Below are 16,407 nucleotides of genomic sequence, written 5' to 3' on the forward strand. Positions count from 1 at the left end.
AGGGGAGAACTTCAAACAGCAGCCAGTCTCAAATGATGGAATGAAATAGAGGGCTAATTTGGACTACAAAATGAGGCTGGAACTTAACAAAATCCACACCAAGTAACTTTGAATGATTTGATATTATCTGTTATTTTCTGTCTCAGATTTCCTAAGAGATGTATTCTAAAATGATATAAAAATTTAGATCCAGTCATTTTGAAATTTATTTTGGCATTCTGGGGCCAGAAAAAGTATCCTGAAAGTGCTCGAATATTAGGAAAGAATAGAATGTACCTAATGGGACCAATGACAGGTTACTAGCTATGAAATATCTATTTAGGAATGTATGTAAAAGTTTAAAAGGTTTATTTGAAAAATTGGAAGAGAACCAAGAAAAGCTTTCACTTACGGGAGAATCAGGGAGAAAGGAAATAATAGTCTAATTGTTATAGTTTGAAAACTTTGTACTTAAAATTTCACTGTAATTTTGGAATACGAAGATAAAATATTCAGACTTTTCTTACCCAAGGCTTCCTGGAGATGGCAGTAGAATACATATAGAAATTAAAAACCAGATTCAGGACTCAGTTTTATAGATATGGCAGTATTATCAAAGAAAACCCCTGAAGTATTTTCTTTTCTGAAATAGTAATACTTTCTAATTTTTAGAACACTAGAATTAACTATTAGCTATTCATGATTCAAAAAGGGGATCTTCATCAAGTATTCTTTTCCCAACCCTGCTATAAACTGGCAATGTGTTCTTGAGCAAATTTCTTAACCCTCTGGGCCTTCATTTCTTTATCTCTAAATTCTATCTGTAATTATAAGCAACTGTAAATGCAGATTACCAATTGCTGAAGAATTATTATACAATAAAATGCTTTTAGCAATAAAATTATCCTAATAATACATCTTTTTTTTTTTAATCGAAAAAGCATTGTGGGGGCCTTACTGCTCTCAAGTTTGGCGCCTGGAACAACTTGTTAAAAATGCAAAATCCTAGTCTTCACCTCAGATTCTACATTTTAATAAGAACACCAAGTTATTCCTATGCACATTGAAATTTAGGAAACACTGCTTTAGAGTTTTACAACATTCAAAGGTAATCATACGAACTAAACTTATTTTTAACAGAAATTTTACTGGATTTAAATTGTTCGTACCACTACCATTGTGCCAAGCCCATTAAATTTGTCACTTTGTGAAAATCATGAATTCTGAAACATTTATGAAATATTTTCAAGTATATAAATAGTGACACTTAGTATAATTTCAAAAGTACTAACTAGCCATATCACTCTAAGTTCCATAAATCAGGTGTTTCTGATTTATTAATTCTCCTTCTGCAGCTGGAAATGAAGACATTGCTGTTAAGAGCAGAATTTTCTTTGACAGAACGTGAGATAACATGAGCACAGTGACCACGGCTAACATTATTTCACAAGCATTTACTTCCTTTCATATCCTCCTTTAAGTCAGTAATGGGTACAGTCATTTTACTTAATCTATTTAGTGTCCTGACCAATAAACTCTTAAGTGGATAATTTGTCAGGTACTTAGTGTCTGGAATAAAGCCTTTGTATTAATGAAGATAATGACGTTCATAGGTGTTAATGTAGGAATTAATGCTCATGCATTCATAGAATGAAAAGAAGCTGCTCAGAGTATTGAGCCTTAGATAAAGTAATTAATGCTTGAAAGGGGCAAAAAATGTGTACCTTTTTTATCCTCCTGAAAATTATTGGTATGTATGTATTAGTCCTTGCTTCCCGGAATCTAGCTTTGAACCCTTGGGCACTTGGGTATCATAGGCTGTGTGTGTTCCGGGGCTTCTGCTGTTGGTCACATTCCCTGGCAGAAAGAAAATGTCTACATATGGGGGCAGTTTGATGATTGGGGTGGGGGCTCAGGATCTCTTACTCATCTACCTCTTGCCCCCTCTACCAAGGGTTCTTCCTGTCTGTCTTTCTGTCAGAATCCTACTGTATTTAAAAGGATGAAATAAGATTACCTGAAAGCATTTTGAAAGTGACAAACTACAGTCAAATGTATTTGCTGTTAATAGTAAATTAATGGAACTTTGAAAAAGAAAACCTTGCGTTACAGCAATTTCCAGTTTACGTTCTACCGAAAGTGGAGTATCAAGCTTGTTATGGAGCTGAAGCTCTGACTGAAAGTGAACTTTGTCGCTTATGGACTGAAAGTTTACTGCATTCCAACTGCTCATTTTATGTTGGTAAGTTATATAACACATACTTTTTAATTCTGTTATAAATGTGTCCGTTCTGTGCTTTTTGTTTTCAGTTTTCTGATTGTGTTAGCTTTCCTTTCTATTATTAAAACACCTTTCCTACTGCAGTTAAGTGACGGGATGGGACTAGTGATATGAAATGTTTTAATTTCCCTCTTATTCCCTGTCTATTTCGTTGTACATGAATGTCAACATAATTATTTTATTTTTACAATAATTTACTTAACTGTAATTAAAAATATAGATGTGTTTTCTAACGAGCTTCTTTTAAAAATACTATTTAATTGGTTTAAGCATATATTTTGAAATTTTCTTAAAATTATAATGACATTGTTTTTAAAATCTCAAATATTTATGAAATAGGTTTTTTACTTCATCTTTATTTTGTTGTCTTTTGGGGAGATAGTCAGGGATTTAATTTGTGTTGACTGGGTTCATGTACAGTTAACAGATTTCACATGAAGAAATACTTGCTAATCATTATTGATAGTGATTAATATCAATACCATGCTTCTCAAGACTTAATCCCATACTTCTCTCTCCTTCCCAGCAGCTCGTGCTGCCCCTCCATTAAGTCATTTGCATCCTTTGGTCACTCAGTGCATTGTTTTTTGGGTTTGTTTGTGTGTGTTTTTTCCTGTTCTTAAGACTTGTTACTTTCTATTTTATTGTTCTGTTTTACACCGATCTTCCCATTAGACAATAAGCAGTTTAAGGTCAGAATCTGATGAAACTTTGTATTCTCATAGTGCTTAGCATAATTCTTGGTATATAATAAATGTTGTGAGTGTGTTTTTCTTGCTTAATCAAAAAAAGGTTATTCACTTGAAAATTTGTTTCGTATTTTAGTTCAGCAGTATTTTGTCTTCATATTCTATGACAGTAGTAATAAGATAATTGAGTTATTCTCTCTGCTTACCCAAAAAAGAAGTGGCCAAATGCATTGTTTGGTGGTACTCAGCCGCCTCTTCCCCCTTCTTAGACACGGCTGGAAGTTTACTGTAGTAGTTTTGGGCCAATAACCACGATTTCAGTGTTCCTCCAAAAGACCTCTTGCCATGAAATACACCAGCAGTCTTCATGTAAGCTGCTTGAACACAAGTGCCAGCCACATCCATTTTAGGAAAGAACCAAACAAAAACTTATACTTGAAATCCTTTTTCAAGTACTGAGAGAGAATAGAGATTTATGACTAAGACATGTAAAGTTTCTTTTAATGTGCAGTTTAACAAAACAGCCATCATTTATGTGGCTTACTTCATCTAAATTCTTAAAAGCCCTAAGTAATCATTGCCCTGTGTGCTGTTTATCTTCAGCAAATCCTACCCACTTATAAGCCATTCATTTTAATGTAACTCGGATGGTGTATTTGGTTTCTTTGACAACTGTTTGGTGAGAAACTTACATTGTATTGTGTTTTCTTTGGGGATTTTTGTTTTTTTGTATGGGGGTGAATATGTTTTGAAATGCTATTTTAAAAGCAATTATAGGTTTTGAGGGTTTTTTTAAATGTTGTTATATTACTCTTTTAATCTAAGAAAAATGTTGCAGCAGAAAGGGAATTGTAGGAGAAAGGGCTCCTAAGTAAGTTTTTATTACAGTTACTTTCTGGAAACAGGATAAAAACAGAAAGCAACAGTCAATTTATCATTTTAGTGTCTGGAATGACTGAATATAATTAAAATAAGTTATATATCAGATGTGACTATAAGGTAATATGTGAATCACTTAGTCTCTTTAATTTGTAGTTGTACTTGACACAAAGTAGACTTAGTGGTTTGGTTTTAAGGGAGCGTGCCCGTGTACAGATGGTCAAGACTTAAAGGAGATGTGTATGAAGTACTTAGACATCTCACTTCAGAAGCATTTATTAATGTCATTTGACATCCAACTAACAAGCTAATTAGAAATTATTTTTACCTATGTGATACTTTGCTATCTATGTTATAGTATACACTTTTAAAAGCACCACTGTGTTTGTTTTCAAATGGTGTTTTTTATCCTCTCTGTAACGTCAGCCTTCCTCCCTGTATTACTCCCCTCCTCCCAGGCTCTGAAGGTGTAGCTCATAGGATATTATTGGGTGTGTAGTTTTTCTCTTCTCCTTTTGGTTCATTATGTACCTACCACTCACAACCAAATTATATATGATACATGTGAAATGCTCCATAATCATCCTTTAAAAAGTACAAATGTGTGTGAGTATGTGTGTGTATACAATACTAAAGCAATATTTCTAAGTCTCACCTATGAAGTATGAAGTGCTGCCGGTCAAGCACTATATATCCATTCTTGCTAATCCTCACTGTTCCATAAAATAGATGAAGTTTGTCTTTGTTTTACAGAGGAGGAAACTGAGGCTTAGAGAGTTTATTGCTCAAGATTACATTGTGGGAAATTCAGAATTCGTATTCATAGCTTTTTTCTGATTCCACAACCTGCGCTTTTTTTACTCTCATGGAATAGTGGAAAACATACTAAATGTGGGAGTCAGAAGATATATACATGAGTACTTTATAGCTTATAGATCTTTTACCTTGGGTAGATCATTTAAGCTCCCTAGGCTTAGCTTTTTCATCTGTGTATAATGGATATACTAACATTTTTTCAGATGCTATGTATACAAATCCTTTTTGTACCGTGTAACATATTGCCCCAAAAGTAGACTTCTCCTTGATGACAGTAGATATTACAAGACACTGAAGTAACACTTTGTGTATTTTTGTTCTGAGAAAAAATTAGTTATTATCCTAAAATGTCGATGAAACTATGGAAGATCATCTTTATGATACAAGAGTAAGAAAGCATTTCTTAACCAAAAATTAAAAGTGAATTAAAACAGAAAGACCGATAACTTCTCTATACTTAAATATAAGTTTTAAAAATGTCTACATAGTACTCCTAAGATACTGTCAGTTGTAAAATATACTGTTCAATTAATAACGTTTTTCTCTTACCATTTTTAGCTTTTTAAGTATAATACACATTCATAAAAGAGAAAACTATATCAATACACAGTTCAAGGAATTATAACAAAGCCAGCACCTTTGTAACTAGCACTCACATCAAAAAGTTGAAAACTACCGGTGCCCTAGAAGACCCCTCACGACACTTCCCAATTGTAGCCTTCTTCCTCTTCTCCACTGGTAACCGCCATCCTGATTCTAATGTAATAGTTTTGTTTTGCCTCCTCTATACAAATGGAATCATAAAGTAGTACTCTTTTGTTTATGCCTTGACAACATAGTTTTTTAAAAAATTTATCCATGTTACATATAACAGTAGTTTACGAGTATTCTTACTGTTTTGGCATATTCCTTTGTAAGAATATAGTACAGTTTATTTGTCCATTAACTTTGGGAGCCTATTTGAGTTGTTTCCATTTGACGCAACTATGAACATTCTTATACATGGCTGTTAATACAGCATACACATAATTGCTGTTGGCATGTACCGAGGAGTGGACTTCCTGGGTCATAGGTTAAGCATATTTCATCTTCAGTAGCTAATTCTTAAAAGTTTTTCCAGGTGGTTGTACCAGTTTACCTGTAAGAGAGACTCCCCCTTGCCTCGTCTACCTTCTGGCATTTGGCAGCAGTCCTTTGTGTCCGCGGCTTGTAGATTCATCACACACATCGCTGCCTCCCTCGTCAGGTGCCGTCTTCTTTCTGTGTGTCTCCTTCCTCTTCTGATAAGGACACCAGTCATATTGGATTAAGGGCCCACCCTCCTGCAGTAGGACCTCATCTTAACTAATTACATCAGCAATGATCCTGTTTCCAAGGAAGGTCACGTTCTGAGGTGCTGGGGCTTAGGGCTCCAGCATATCTTTTTGGGGGACACAATTCATTCCATAACATGTTGTTTCTCTCTTCTTTTATATTCCATATTGTTTTATTGTATGCCAGGCTCTTTTTCTCAAGGGCCAGATATTGTATATGAAAAATTATACAGATAATACGAGAGCTAAAACATTATCTTCCTCTAGACAGGATTACTTTTTGTTTTCTTTTGACAGGCGGCCAGCCACACTAGCAATGCTGATTCACCTTAATCCAGTTTCTGGGATTTAGATGACTTGAAGCTTGACTTTGGATGCTAGAAAGGCCAGTCTGTTTCCCACTTTGCTGCTCAGGTGTTGCCATTCAGGGTCTGTGTGGATTCGAGTTCACATAGCCATGCTAACTCTGCCAGTCATCGGAAAGGCCTGCTTGCAAGGCTGGCCCTTGCCTGGCTCCGGGAACTGGCTTGTAAGCAGTCCCTACACAGGTATAAGCCTTGCTCTAGCTGAAGGATAGCTTACTGTGCCCGCACTATTTGTACAAACCAAGTGGCTTATTCTGAACAGCGACTTTTCTTCTGAGAGTCTGGAATTGTCATATGTGCTAGGCAGAGGGTGCCTGTATGACGAGTCCCCAATAAAAACCTTGAGTGCTGAGGATCTAATGAGCTTCCCTGGTGAACGAGAGAAGCTGGAGGAAGTAAGTGCATCTTGTGTGACTCCAGGGGGAAAGGACTCTTATATCATTATTTTTAATTTAAAAAAATACGTAACATAAAATTTACCATTTTAACCATTTTAGTGTACAGTTCAGCATACATTGTTTAGTGTGCAATTCAGTGGTATTACCTACATTCACAGTACTGTGCAGCCATCTCCACTGTTCATTTCCAGAACTTTTTCATCATCCCAAATAGAACCTCAGGAGAGGACTCTTGAACCTGGTTTCTTCTGGACTTCACCCCATTCACCTTTTCTTTTTGCTGATTTTCCTTTTGCTTTGTATCCTTTTGCCATAATAAATCTTATCCATGAGTACAGCTGTATGATGAGTCCTGTGATTCCTTTTAGAGAATCACCAAACCTGGAGGACCCCTGACACAGGGTCCCAATGTAGAGCTTACATTTTTATCTCATTGATGGACCCTGAACTCCAGCTTTTGTTCCTCTAATCTTGAGAGACTGTTGAAAGTTCTGGTCCATTTCTTAGTCTCTCCATTACTTTTTCCAGATTAATAGACACTCCTAAGAGAAAAGCAACTCCAAATGCCAGGCTCATAATCCCTGGGTTTCTTTCTTCCTCTGATTGTTGGCTCCTATACCCACACAAATACTACATATATTCCCAGTCCCTTTTCCTGGTTACCACTAACAAATTATGTAATTTAATTACTTGTGATATTTATTGCACATTTTCGTGTCTTTTGTCTTTTGTTTATTGATATATCCCAAGCACCCAGAATAGTATATGGCACATGGAGGTACTCAATAAATATTTTTAGAATAGATGAATTTGGCTTTGATAATTGGTTGGAGGAACAGTAAAAGTCAAGGAAAAAGGAAATGGTAGAAAATAAACCATTGATTTATATACTTTATTCTTTTTACTGTCCCTAGATGTAAGATAAACCATTGGGATTTAGGAAGAAAGTAGAACGCATTTCTTTTTTTTCTAAAAAAACTTTAAACATTACTTATGTTAAGTATGTGGATTGACAGCTGGTACTGTCTTGGATGTTGTCATAGAGTTTTGTCACATATCATATGGAAAGTGTCCTCATCTCCACGTTCCAGACTTCCAGGGAGATAGTTGTATACCCAACCCATTCCATAGGAGAGGCCACTCCCAGAATTGGACCTCCTCGGGGAGGTTAAGCATGATTTTGTTGCCAAAACTGAAAGATGTGGTTTATTTAAAACAAAAACAACCCATATCTGTATACTTTAAAGACTTGGAATTAGCTTAGGGAAAAAAAAATCTCTTTAACATCTCCCAAAGAGCCTTAAGGAGAGGAGGACTGCAGCCCCTATCTTAAGTTTGTAAGATTAACATCAAGGAAGGTGGACATTCACTAGTACAATTTCAGCAAAAACCTGTGTGTAATTGGTATGTGGTATTAAAAACAATGTGTCATGCATTAGTAAGCCCAGCAATGAGTCACTTGTCCCATTTGGGTCTATGTGTCTTTTTGGTTATCTTTTTATTAGCTCTGACAGTCATTAAAACTGATAGCAAAATGAACTAAACTTTGAATCCATTCTTCAGATAGTTACATTCACACAGTATCAAACCATGATTTTTCAAAACACCAAAGCATATTTAATTATATATTGCACGTTATTTCATTATTTTAAAATTTTTGGTCTGTTTTAATTGCTATTAATGAACAGTTTTTACTCTAAGCAAAAGAGAAAAGTAAAGCTCAGAATGATTAAGAACTTGCTCATGGATACACAGAGTTTATCAGTAGCAGAACCAGAATTCAGTCACAGTTTTAAGTGTTAATAACCTTGCCGTAAAACTAAAAAGGACTAGGGAAGAATGGGCTAGGGGTGTCAGATATAGCAAAAGTGAAGTATTGTGTGTATGACAGTATTAGTGTAACTTAAGACAAATGATTTATTGTGTCTCTTAGAAACTAGAATCTTAAAATCTTAACCAGGAAGTTTTCAGGTGCCCATATTCTCTTTCCCATGCATTCATAGTCCTGTCTCAGTTGTAGTCTGAATTTACGTCTCTCAACCATTGCTATTCATTTAAATTAAAGGAACTCTTGGAGACATTTCATGATATTGAAAGCCCAAAGAATACAATGTTGGAAGTTGATCCTAACTTAGAAACGAGTATGAAAATTCACCATGTCAGAAAAGATGCTAGCTTCGTATCATAAATTTTAGATGACAAGCTCTGTTCAAAGTACCCTTGATGTTTTTTAGAAAGAAATAAAACACTTTAGTTTTTAATTTTTTAAATTACAGTGTGCTAAATAAGCATTAGGTTTACTATTTTTATTTCCCTATATATGTATAATTGATAGAGAATTTATAACGTTTTGACAAAATTGTGATGGTAATGGAATAATCATAACTTTACCTTTTGATTATTAAAATTGCTTGCACAGTTTTGGCTTATATGACTGTTTTTATCATCCTCTACTGCTTTTATGTATGGCTATATGAATGAATGCGTTTATGAAGCCTTTGTTTGTATTATATAAAAGCTTTATTTGTACCTGGTAAAACAGTGCTTCCCAATCTTGACACATACACAAACAGGATTTGGATAGCACACTGTTGATATGCAGGCGATTGCCCATGGCCGAAGGTCAAGGAAACTCTTGCCGTCCCATGCCTTGCTTTAGCTGAGGAAATAAATTTCTGACGCCCACATATCATTCATTTGAGGCCCCCAGGTTAAAATGCTCCAGTGTGGAGAGAATTGTAAACTCCTTAGGCCCTCATAGCGCTTAGTATGGTAATCTCTGTATAGTTATTTTTGATGGCTCATATTTGACATATACTATAATACATACTTTTCATGGAGATTTCTTTAAAAGGGTGAGAACTGTTAGTCTCCTCAGTGGCATATGTAGTGCATGCCTAAAAATATTCTATTGTACTTAATATTCCATTTCTAAACCATTAAAATATGTCTGCTATTAGTAACATCACTCTAATGAGTGTTAGAAATGCAAAGGTAAAACTAAAACTTAGCATAGGAAATTACAAGTAGGCGTGAGGAAAATGGATTTGTTGTCTTAGGAGAAAAGCATCTGATAAAAATATTTCTAATTCTTTTTTTGAGCACAAAGCAAATGAAATGAAAGGGGGCTAGATATTAAATTATGTCTGTTTTTTGTTGCCCCAATGATTGACATAAGCTTTCCGGATAGTGTTTTGATAACTAAATATTGGAAGTTAAAAACAATTTAAAACGGTATTATTTTCAGCATTCCTGAGTGTTACTCTCTTATAATGCTGACGTTTTTAACTATAGTATCATCTACGAGGTGCACAGGAGCATACGTTTCACCCCTTTTCAGGGATGAGAAAGGACAGGACAGTTACATGGACAATAATATGGTTTTTGTATTAACTTGATCATATAACATTTAACTCAGGGCTATCTTTTATATCACTCTTCCTTGGTACATTTCAAGGTCTCAGTGTTTTGTCTCAACCTATTTTGTTGTGGAACCTACACATTAGTTTTTAAAATAGAAGTATCTTGAGAATTTACTGTTTTGTTTTTTGGGATTCTGGAATTAGGTTATGTTTGTAAGAAAGTAAAACTGAGCAGACTGTTTTGATCTTTTTTAACCATAAGAAATCTTACGATCTGTTTTAATTAAAAATAAGCCAGAATTTTTTTCCAGAGGTGTAACTGACAAATAAGATAGTGAGATATTTAAAGTGTACATAGTGATGATTTGATACACATTGTGAAAGGTGATCTCCCATCTAGTTAATTAATGTATCTATCACCTGACATACTTTTTATAAGAACAGTTAAGTTCTACTGTATCAAATTTTAATTATACAATACAATACTATCAACTATAGTCACCATGTTATACATTAGATCCTCAGACTTCATTCACCAACCTCTCCCTATTCCTCTCGCCCCCCCATCCCTGGAAACCACTTTCTCTGTTTGTATGGGTTTAACTTTTGAATTTATTTAAGTGATACCATGCAGCATTTATCTTTGACTCATTTCACTTAGCATAATGCCCTCAGGGTCTGTCTATGTTGTCATAAATAGCAGAGTTTCCTTATTTCACGTGACTGAATAATATTCCTCTGTGTGTGTGTGTGTGTGTGTGTGTGTCTCAGTTCTTATTTAACCATTCATCTGTTGATGGGCACTTAGGTTATTTCCATATCTTGGCTTTTGTGAATAATTAAGTTGGGGTTTTATAATCTAATTTTATCTTAAGAACCAAGTATGTCTTAGACATGTGTAGATCATGCCCAAACTGTAAATTCAACTTTATCCATTTGTTTTGATAATAGGCACATATTTCTCTAAAAATTTAATCTTCATAAAAATTCAACTTTAATAGGAATTAGAAACAATAGCACTTTAACAGTTATTATTCGTCAGTTGTGGGTTTAGAGATGATTTATTTTTATAGTGTGGACATGTGTAACCTTTCTACATTCACATTTTTTAGAATTACTATATATTTCTTTTATAATCTAATTTTTATGTCACTTTAAAATACAGCTTTATTTAATAAACTTAAAACTCCTCTTTTGGAATGTAAAGTTCCTTTACAGTTATTACAATCTCATAAAAACATCTTTGAAGAGACTGGATAACATTTTTGTTTTTTAATACTGCAATTGTTCTTTTTAAGTTTGATATTTTATTTTAGGTCATATTGATGCATTTACTTCAAAGCTTTTCCTACTAGAAGAAATTACCTCAGAAGAATTAAAAGAAAAACTTTCAGCACTCAAGTAAGAAAGTTTACTTTGTGGTAGGAATTTAAAGACTTGTTGACATGATCACTAATTTTCCTTTATCTCTAAATATTGGTTAACTTTACATCCTTTATTTTGAATACTTTCAGTCTTTTTATACATTGAGGCTTCTCCTGACCCAATTTGTGATCCATTCATATTAATCATCTCCATCTCCAAATTAAATGCGATGCCAGTGGCACCAGTCTTTCTGCTTAAGACAAAAGAGGCGAGAGCAAGGGAGTAGCTCATCATCTCCGAGGTGCACAGGAGCATACATTGCACCTCTTTTCAGGGATGGGAAAGGACAGGACAGTTACAGGCTCTTAGTGCCTAGGATTCTATACACTCATTTAGAAATCCTAACTTCTAAAAGTTGGCTATTCTACCAAGCATTACTATACATCAGATTGAAATGAATTTATTGTACTCAGAACTCCAAGTATCTAAATACAAAGGAAAATAACTTATGAACCTTATGTAATTTGCATCTCACAATTTTCTAGAAAGCACTGGTGGTAGTGTTATCTCCGAGGAAACTGGGACTCTTGAGGGACTTGCCCCAGAGCACACAGCTGAGCTAGAGTGACACGCCTTGGTCACTCTTGGTAGTTAATATATTTGATTCACCACTTAGGATGAAAAATTGTCGATTTACACTAGTTGCATTGTTCCAACTTTGGGGCTTGACATAGTTTTTGAAGGGTCCCAGATTCAAACTTGATTTCTCTGCTTGTATTTAAAAACATCTACTTCTATGATAAGGATTGCTGCTTTGGAGGGATGATGTTTCCTTTACATATGTAAAGTTTTTCTGTACATTATTCACCACCTGCCCCACCCCTCCCAGTGAAAACTTTTTAAATAAATAGTAAATAGCACGAGTATAGGTTTTGAAGAGATAACTAAAGACATACCTTATATTTCGTTTCTCCTTAACTGTACTGTCCCCAGTCAGTGACTTCTCTATCAGTACACATTTAAAGTACCTCTCAATTTCTTCGGAAGCTTATTCACCACCATCTCTAAAAGGCAAGCTCTTCTGCAGATTAGTTCTGATAAAGACTTCTGAACATTTTTAAAAGTTCATAATTTGAATGTAAAATAGTGATTTCTTTATGACTGCTCTGACTTGAACAAGTCAAATACTTTATGATTTTGAAGAATAATCAGGAAATGGGAAAAACTAAGTAAATACAATTTAATCAAATCAGAAATTTTGGTATTTTGTGTTTTACATTATCTCATCTATTGTTTTCTTTGTTATTGAGGGCATTTCTCTATCTGAGCTATAATTGTTCAGAGTAAGTTATTTTTATTGTTTAATTTTACATGGATTTCTTCTATTTAATAGGATTTCAAGTTTATTTAATGTCCTCCAACACATTCTAAAGAAATTAAGTAGGTAAGTATTTTTTGGATAGTTTGCGTTACATCTCATTTTCTTGGATGAAAATTCATAGAAACTTTGAATATATGTAGTTAGGAATAGATACAGTATAACCTAGAAGTGCAAGATTTATTATATCAAAGTTGAAATTGTGAAAATAAAGCTAAAATGATAATATCATTTACATTTTTCTATAAGGCATATCGTATTGGTTTCCTATTGCCACTATAACAAATGACCACAGACTTAAAGAGGCTTAAAACAACACAAATTTATTCTCTTGTAGTTCTGGAGGTCAGAAATCTGAAATCATTTTCACTAGACTAAACTCGTGTCAGCAGAGCTGGTCTGTCTGGAGGCTCTGAGGGGACAAATCATTTCCTTGCCTTCATTTTCAGCTTCTAGTGGCTACCTTTCTTCCTTGATTTGTGGCCTCTTCCTCCATCTTCAAAGCACACCCACTCAAATCTCTGCTATGGTTGTCACATTGTATCCATAATCATATTTACAAAGCCATTAAAGGTAACTAACAGGTTCTGGAGATTAAGATGTGGACCTAATGGGGGACCATTATTCAGCCTACAATGGCTGTATTGTTTACATTTGCAGGACAAGGAAGCAACATAGAGCTAGTGATCAAAAGTCATTAGGTCCATGGCAAATTGTGGATTCTTCACCTGATCATTTATCAGACTATTTTATGTGAACTTTTGTGTTTCTTCTCTTATGCCCTTAACAAAATATAAACTAAAAAACAATTCAGGAGTCTACTAAAAGTCACAAATCTCAAGGTTCTAACTCTTATTATGCAACTACGCGTACATGTAAGTTTCCTTATTTATAAAATGATGGTGTTGAGTTCAGCAATTTCGTAGGTACTTTCAGTTCTGAGATTCTGTGATTCTATAGCAGAATTTTAATTTTATGTGTTCTGTTCTCCATGTGAAGCACAATACTTATACATGAAATTTGCCAAATGCTTCTTGAAATTTTATTATCAATATCTTGTTTGTGTATTAGTTTTCTACTGCAGCTGTAACAATTTACCACAAAATCAGTGTTATAGAACAACACAAATTTATTATCTTGCAGTTGTACAAGTCTGAGGTCTAACAGGTCTCCTTGGCTAAAGTCAGCAGGGCAGCATTCTTTTCTGTAAGGCTCTGGGTATGGTCTGTTTCCTGGTCTTTTGTATATTTTCGAGGCCACCTGTATTTCTTGGCTTATGGCTCTCTTGCTCCATCTCCAAAGTTTCAAAGGCAAGTTGAATCCTCCTTACATCACATCACTGATCTCTTCCAGTCACATTCCTGAGTCTCTTCTGCCTCCCTCTTTTACATTTAAGGACTCTTCATTTTAAAATCAGCTTATTAGGAACCTTAATTTAATTTGAATTCCCTTTTACCATTTAATATAATGTATTCACAAGTTCTAGGCTTTAGGACATAGGTATTTTGGAGAGGCCGTTTATTCAGCCTACCATAGTTTGTATCCATCTGTGTGCATTGTACTTTTATGGCACTTTTAAGATATGCTTCCTTGGAGTATCTCGTTTTTTATGAATTCTCTCTGTAAATCAAAGCCACCTTCATTTTTAGTGAAGTTAGTTATGTGATTTTCATTGATGATAGCTCAATCTTTAAGATGTTATTTATTTCTACTACCAAGTCAACTATCATTCATTTCCTTATATGGAAATACAAAAATGATGATTTGGGAAACTCTCCAGAGGATAAGAATATTTTTCTGTACCTCCTTTGTTAACACCTTTTGCTTTTCTGTTTAAAAAATAATAATAAAAATGTAACTTACCAGGTTTGTAGGTAGATCCATATTACCAAAGTATGATTAATTCTTCTTTTTAATGGTATATTTTGGGGAAAAACTGATTTCTCCTTATCACTTTTGAGCTAGAAGAGTGTAAAGTCCTAAGTAAGCACAGTATATTAATCATGTCCTTTTAGCTCTTTATGTTGATGCACTGAATTCCTTAAAGCTTTCTAAGGAGAAAGAGAAAATGTAGATTTGTTGTTTGACAGAACTGATCATTGCAACAGTAGAGGTCATGATTAAGGGTATAAACTGTGGAGTCCGACTGTCTGACTTTCTATCCAAGCCTTGCACTCAGAACTTGGGGCAAATTGCTTACCATCTCTGATTTCTGTTTATCTCTAATATGGGGTTAATAATTAATATTATGCCTTGAAGGTTTGTTGTGGAGAATAATAACAAAACGGATATACGCAGTACAATAGTAATGACAGTATAAACAGTCAGTACGTAGCAGCTGTTATTGTTACTATTAGTCTCCTAGCACCTCATATTTTACTGTGATTGTTCAGTTGGCTGTTTTTGCTGCCTTATTTTAAACTACTCAATGTAGTGAATGTGTCACATTTACTTTTGTATCTCTATTCACCTATTACTAGGTAAAAAGTAGATACAATGTTTGTTAAATGCATTAAAATACTCTATATAGGAATGTTACGATGTATGCACATTCATGAAACGCTTCTCAGTATATTGTCCGTGGATTAGAGAATAGGCATGCTATTTGTTTACCAGTAAATTATTGAAAACTTATACATTTGCTGATGAGAGTAAAAAGAAGATAATTACATATCCTGAACTTTGGAATAAGAATGTAAATTAGTTGCCTAAAAGACATAAAAATAATCTAAAGGATCTCTTCCATCTTATTTGACCATAAAAGTATTTTCAGAGGTGGTGGTACTCCATTCCCATAATTGTTTTCTGTTTTTCTAGTAGTCCATGATTAAGAAAATGCTGTTGAAATTGACACATTGAGTTGAGTTTCATTGTGTGGGTTTAGCTTGCAGGAGGGTTCCTACTTGTTGTCGCATGCAGCAGAAGATTCTTCACTCCTGATTTACAAGACTTCTGACGGAAAAGTTACTAGGACAGCATACAATTTGCATAAAACACATTGCAGCCTTCCTGCTGTACCTTCCAGTCTCTCAGTTCCCTGGGTTCCACTAGATCCCAATCTGTTATTACCATATCATATCCATCACGGAAGAATACCTTGTACTTTTCCACCTAAATCACTAGGTCCCACAGCACAACAAAAGGTAAGATCTTTTTTCAAATTAAATTTTCCATTAAGTTGTTTGTTATGAATCTGTTTCACGGACTGTATAGTATTTCAACTTGATGTCCACGTATGCCACATGATTCATAATATCAATCTGAAACCTATATCCATTGGAAGGGTAGATTATGTATGCTCTGCTAAGTCCCGTCGTTGTGTCAGGGAACTTTCTATGTTCTGTAAGGTTTATACGTCAACTAAAGAAAATTCTGACTTGCCTAGTGGGGACAAGAGTAAGGCATCAACATAATTAAATCCCTATGTTCCTACGCAAAGCAAAGTTACATTGTTTGTAATTTTTATTTATGATGCTGCTTCATTTCGTTAAATATTTGAGACAATTTACAGAAGAATACATACAATAAAAATGATGCAATTAAAAATTGATAAGTAGGATATGGAAAAATATAAAAACAAGT

At 34.5% G+C, this 16,407-nt stretch overlaps 1 protein-coding gene across 11 annotated transcripts in view; it reads left to right on the forward strand.

Annotated features, from left to right (window-relative positions):
• ICE2 (interactor of little elongation complex ELL subunit 2) overlaps window positions 1–16,407 on the forward strand; it is a 54,733-nt gene that overhangs the window by 31,179 nt on the left and 7,147 nt on the right. For 8 of the 11 annotated variants that reach the window (XR_004423227.1, XM_033108453.1, XM_033108456.1 and 5 more), the window contains 4 exons: window positions 2,092–2,221; window positions 11,399–11,483; window positions 12,841–12,891; window positions 15,710–15,968. Coding sequence is in view for 10 of the 11 variants with exons in the window: in XM_033108453.1 (XP_032964344.1) it covers window positions 2,092–2,221; window positions 11,399–11,483; window positions 12,841–12,891; window positions 15,710–15,968 (525 nt within the window). In the remaining variant the exon portion in view is untranslated. Of the gene's footprint in view, window positions 1–2,091; window positions 2,222–11,380; window positions 11,484–12,840; window positions 12,892–15,709; window positions 15,969–16,407 lie in introns of those variants that run through there. The other 3 variants (XM_033108458.1, XM_033108462.1, XM_033108463.1) reach the window with 3 other exon arrangements.

The sequence above is a fragment of the Rhinolophus ferrumequinum genome, chromosome 6, assembly GCF_004115265.2.
Source record: "Rhinolophus ferrumequinum isolate MPI-CBG mRhiFer1 chromosome 6, mRhiFer1_v1.p, whole genome shotgun sequence".
NCBI lineage: Eukaryota > Metazoa > Chordata > Mammalia > Chiroptera > Rhinolophidae > Rhinolophus > Rhinolophus ferrumequinum.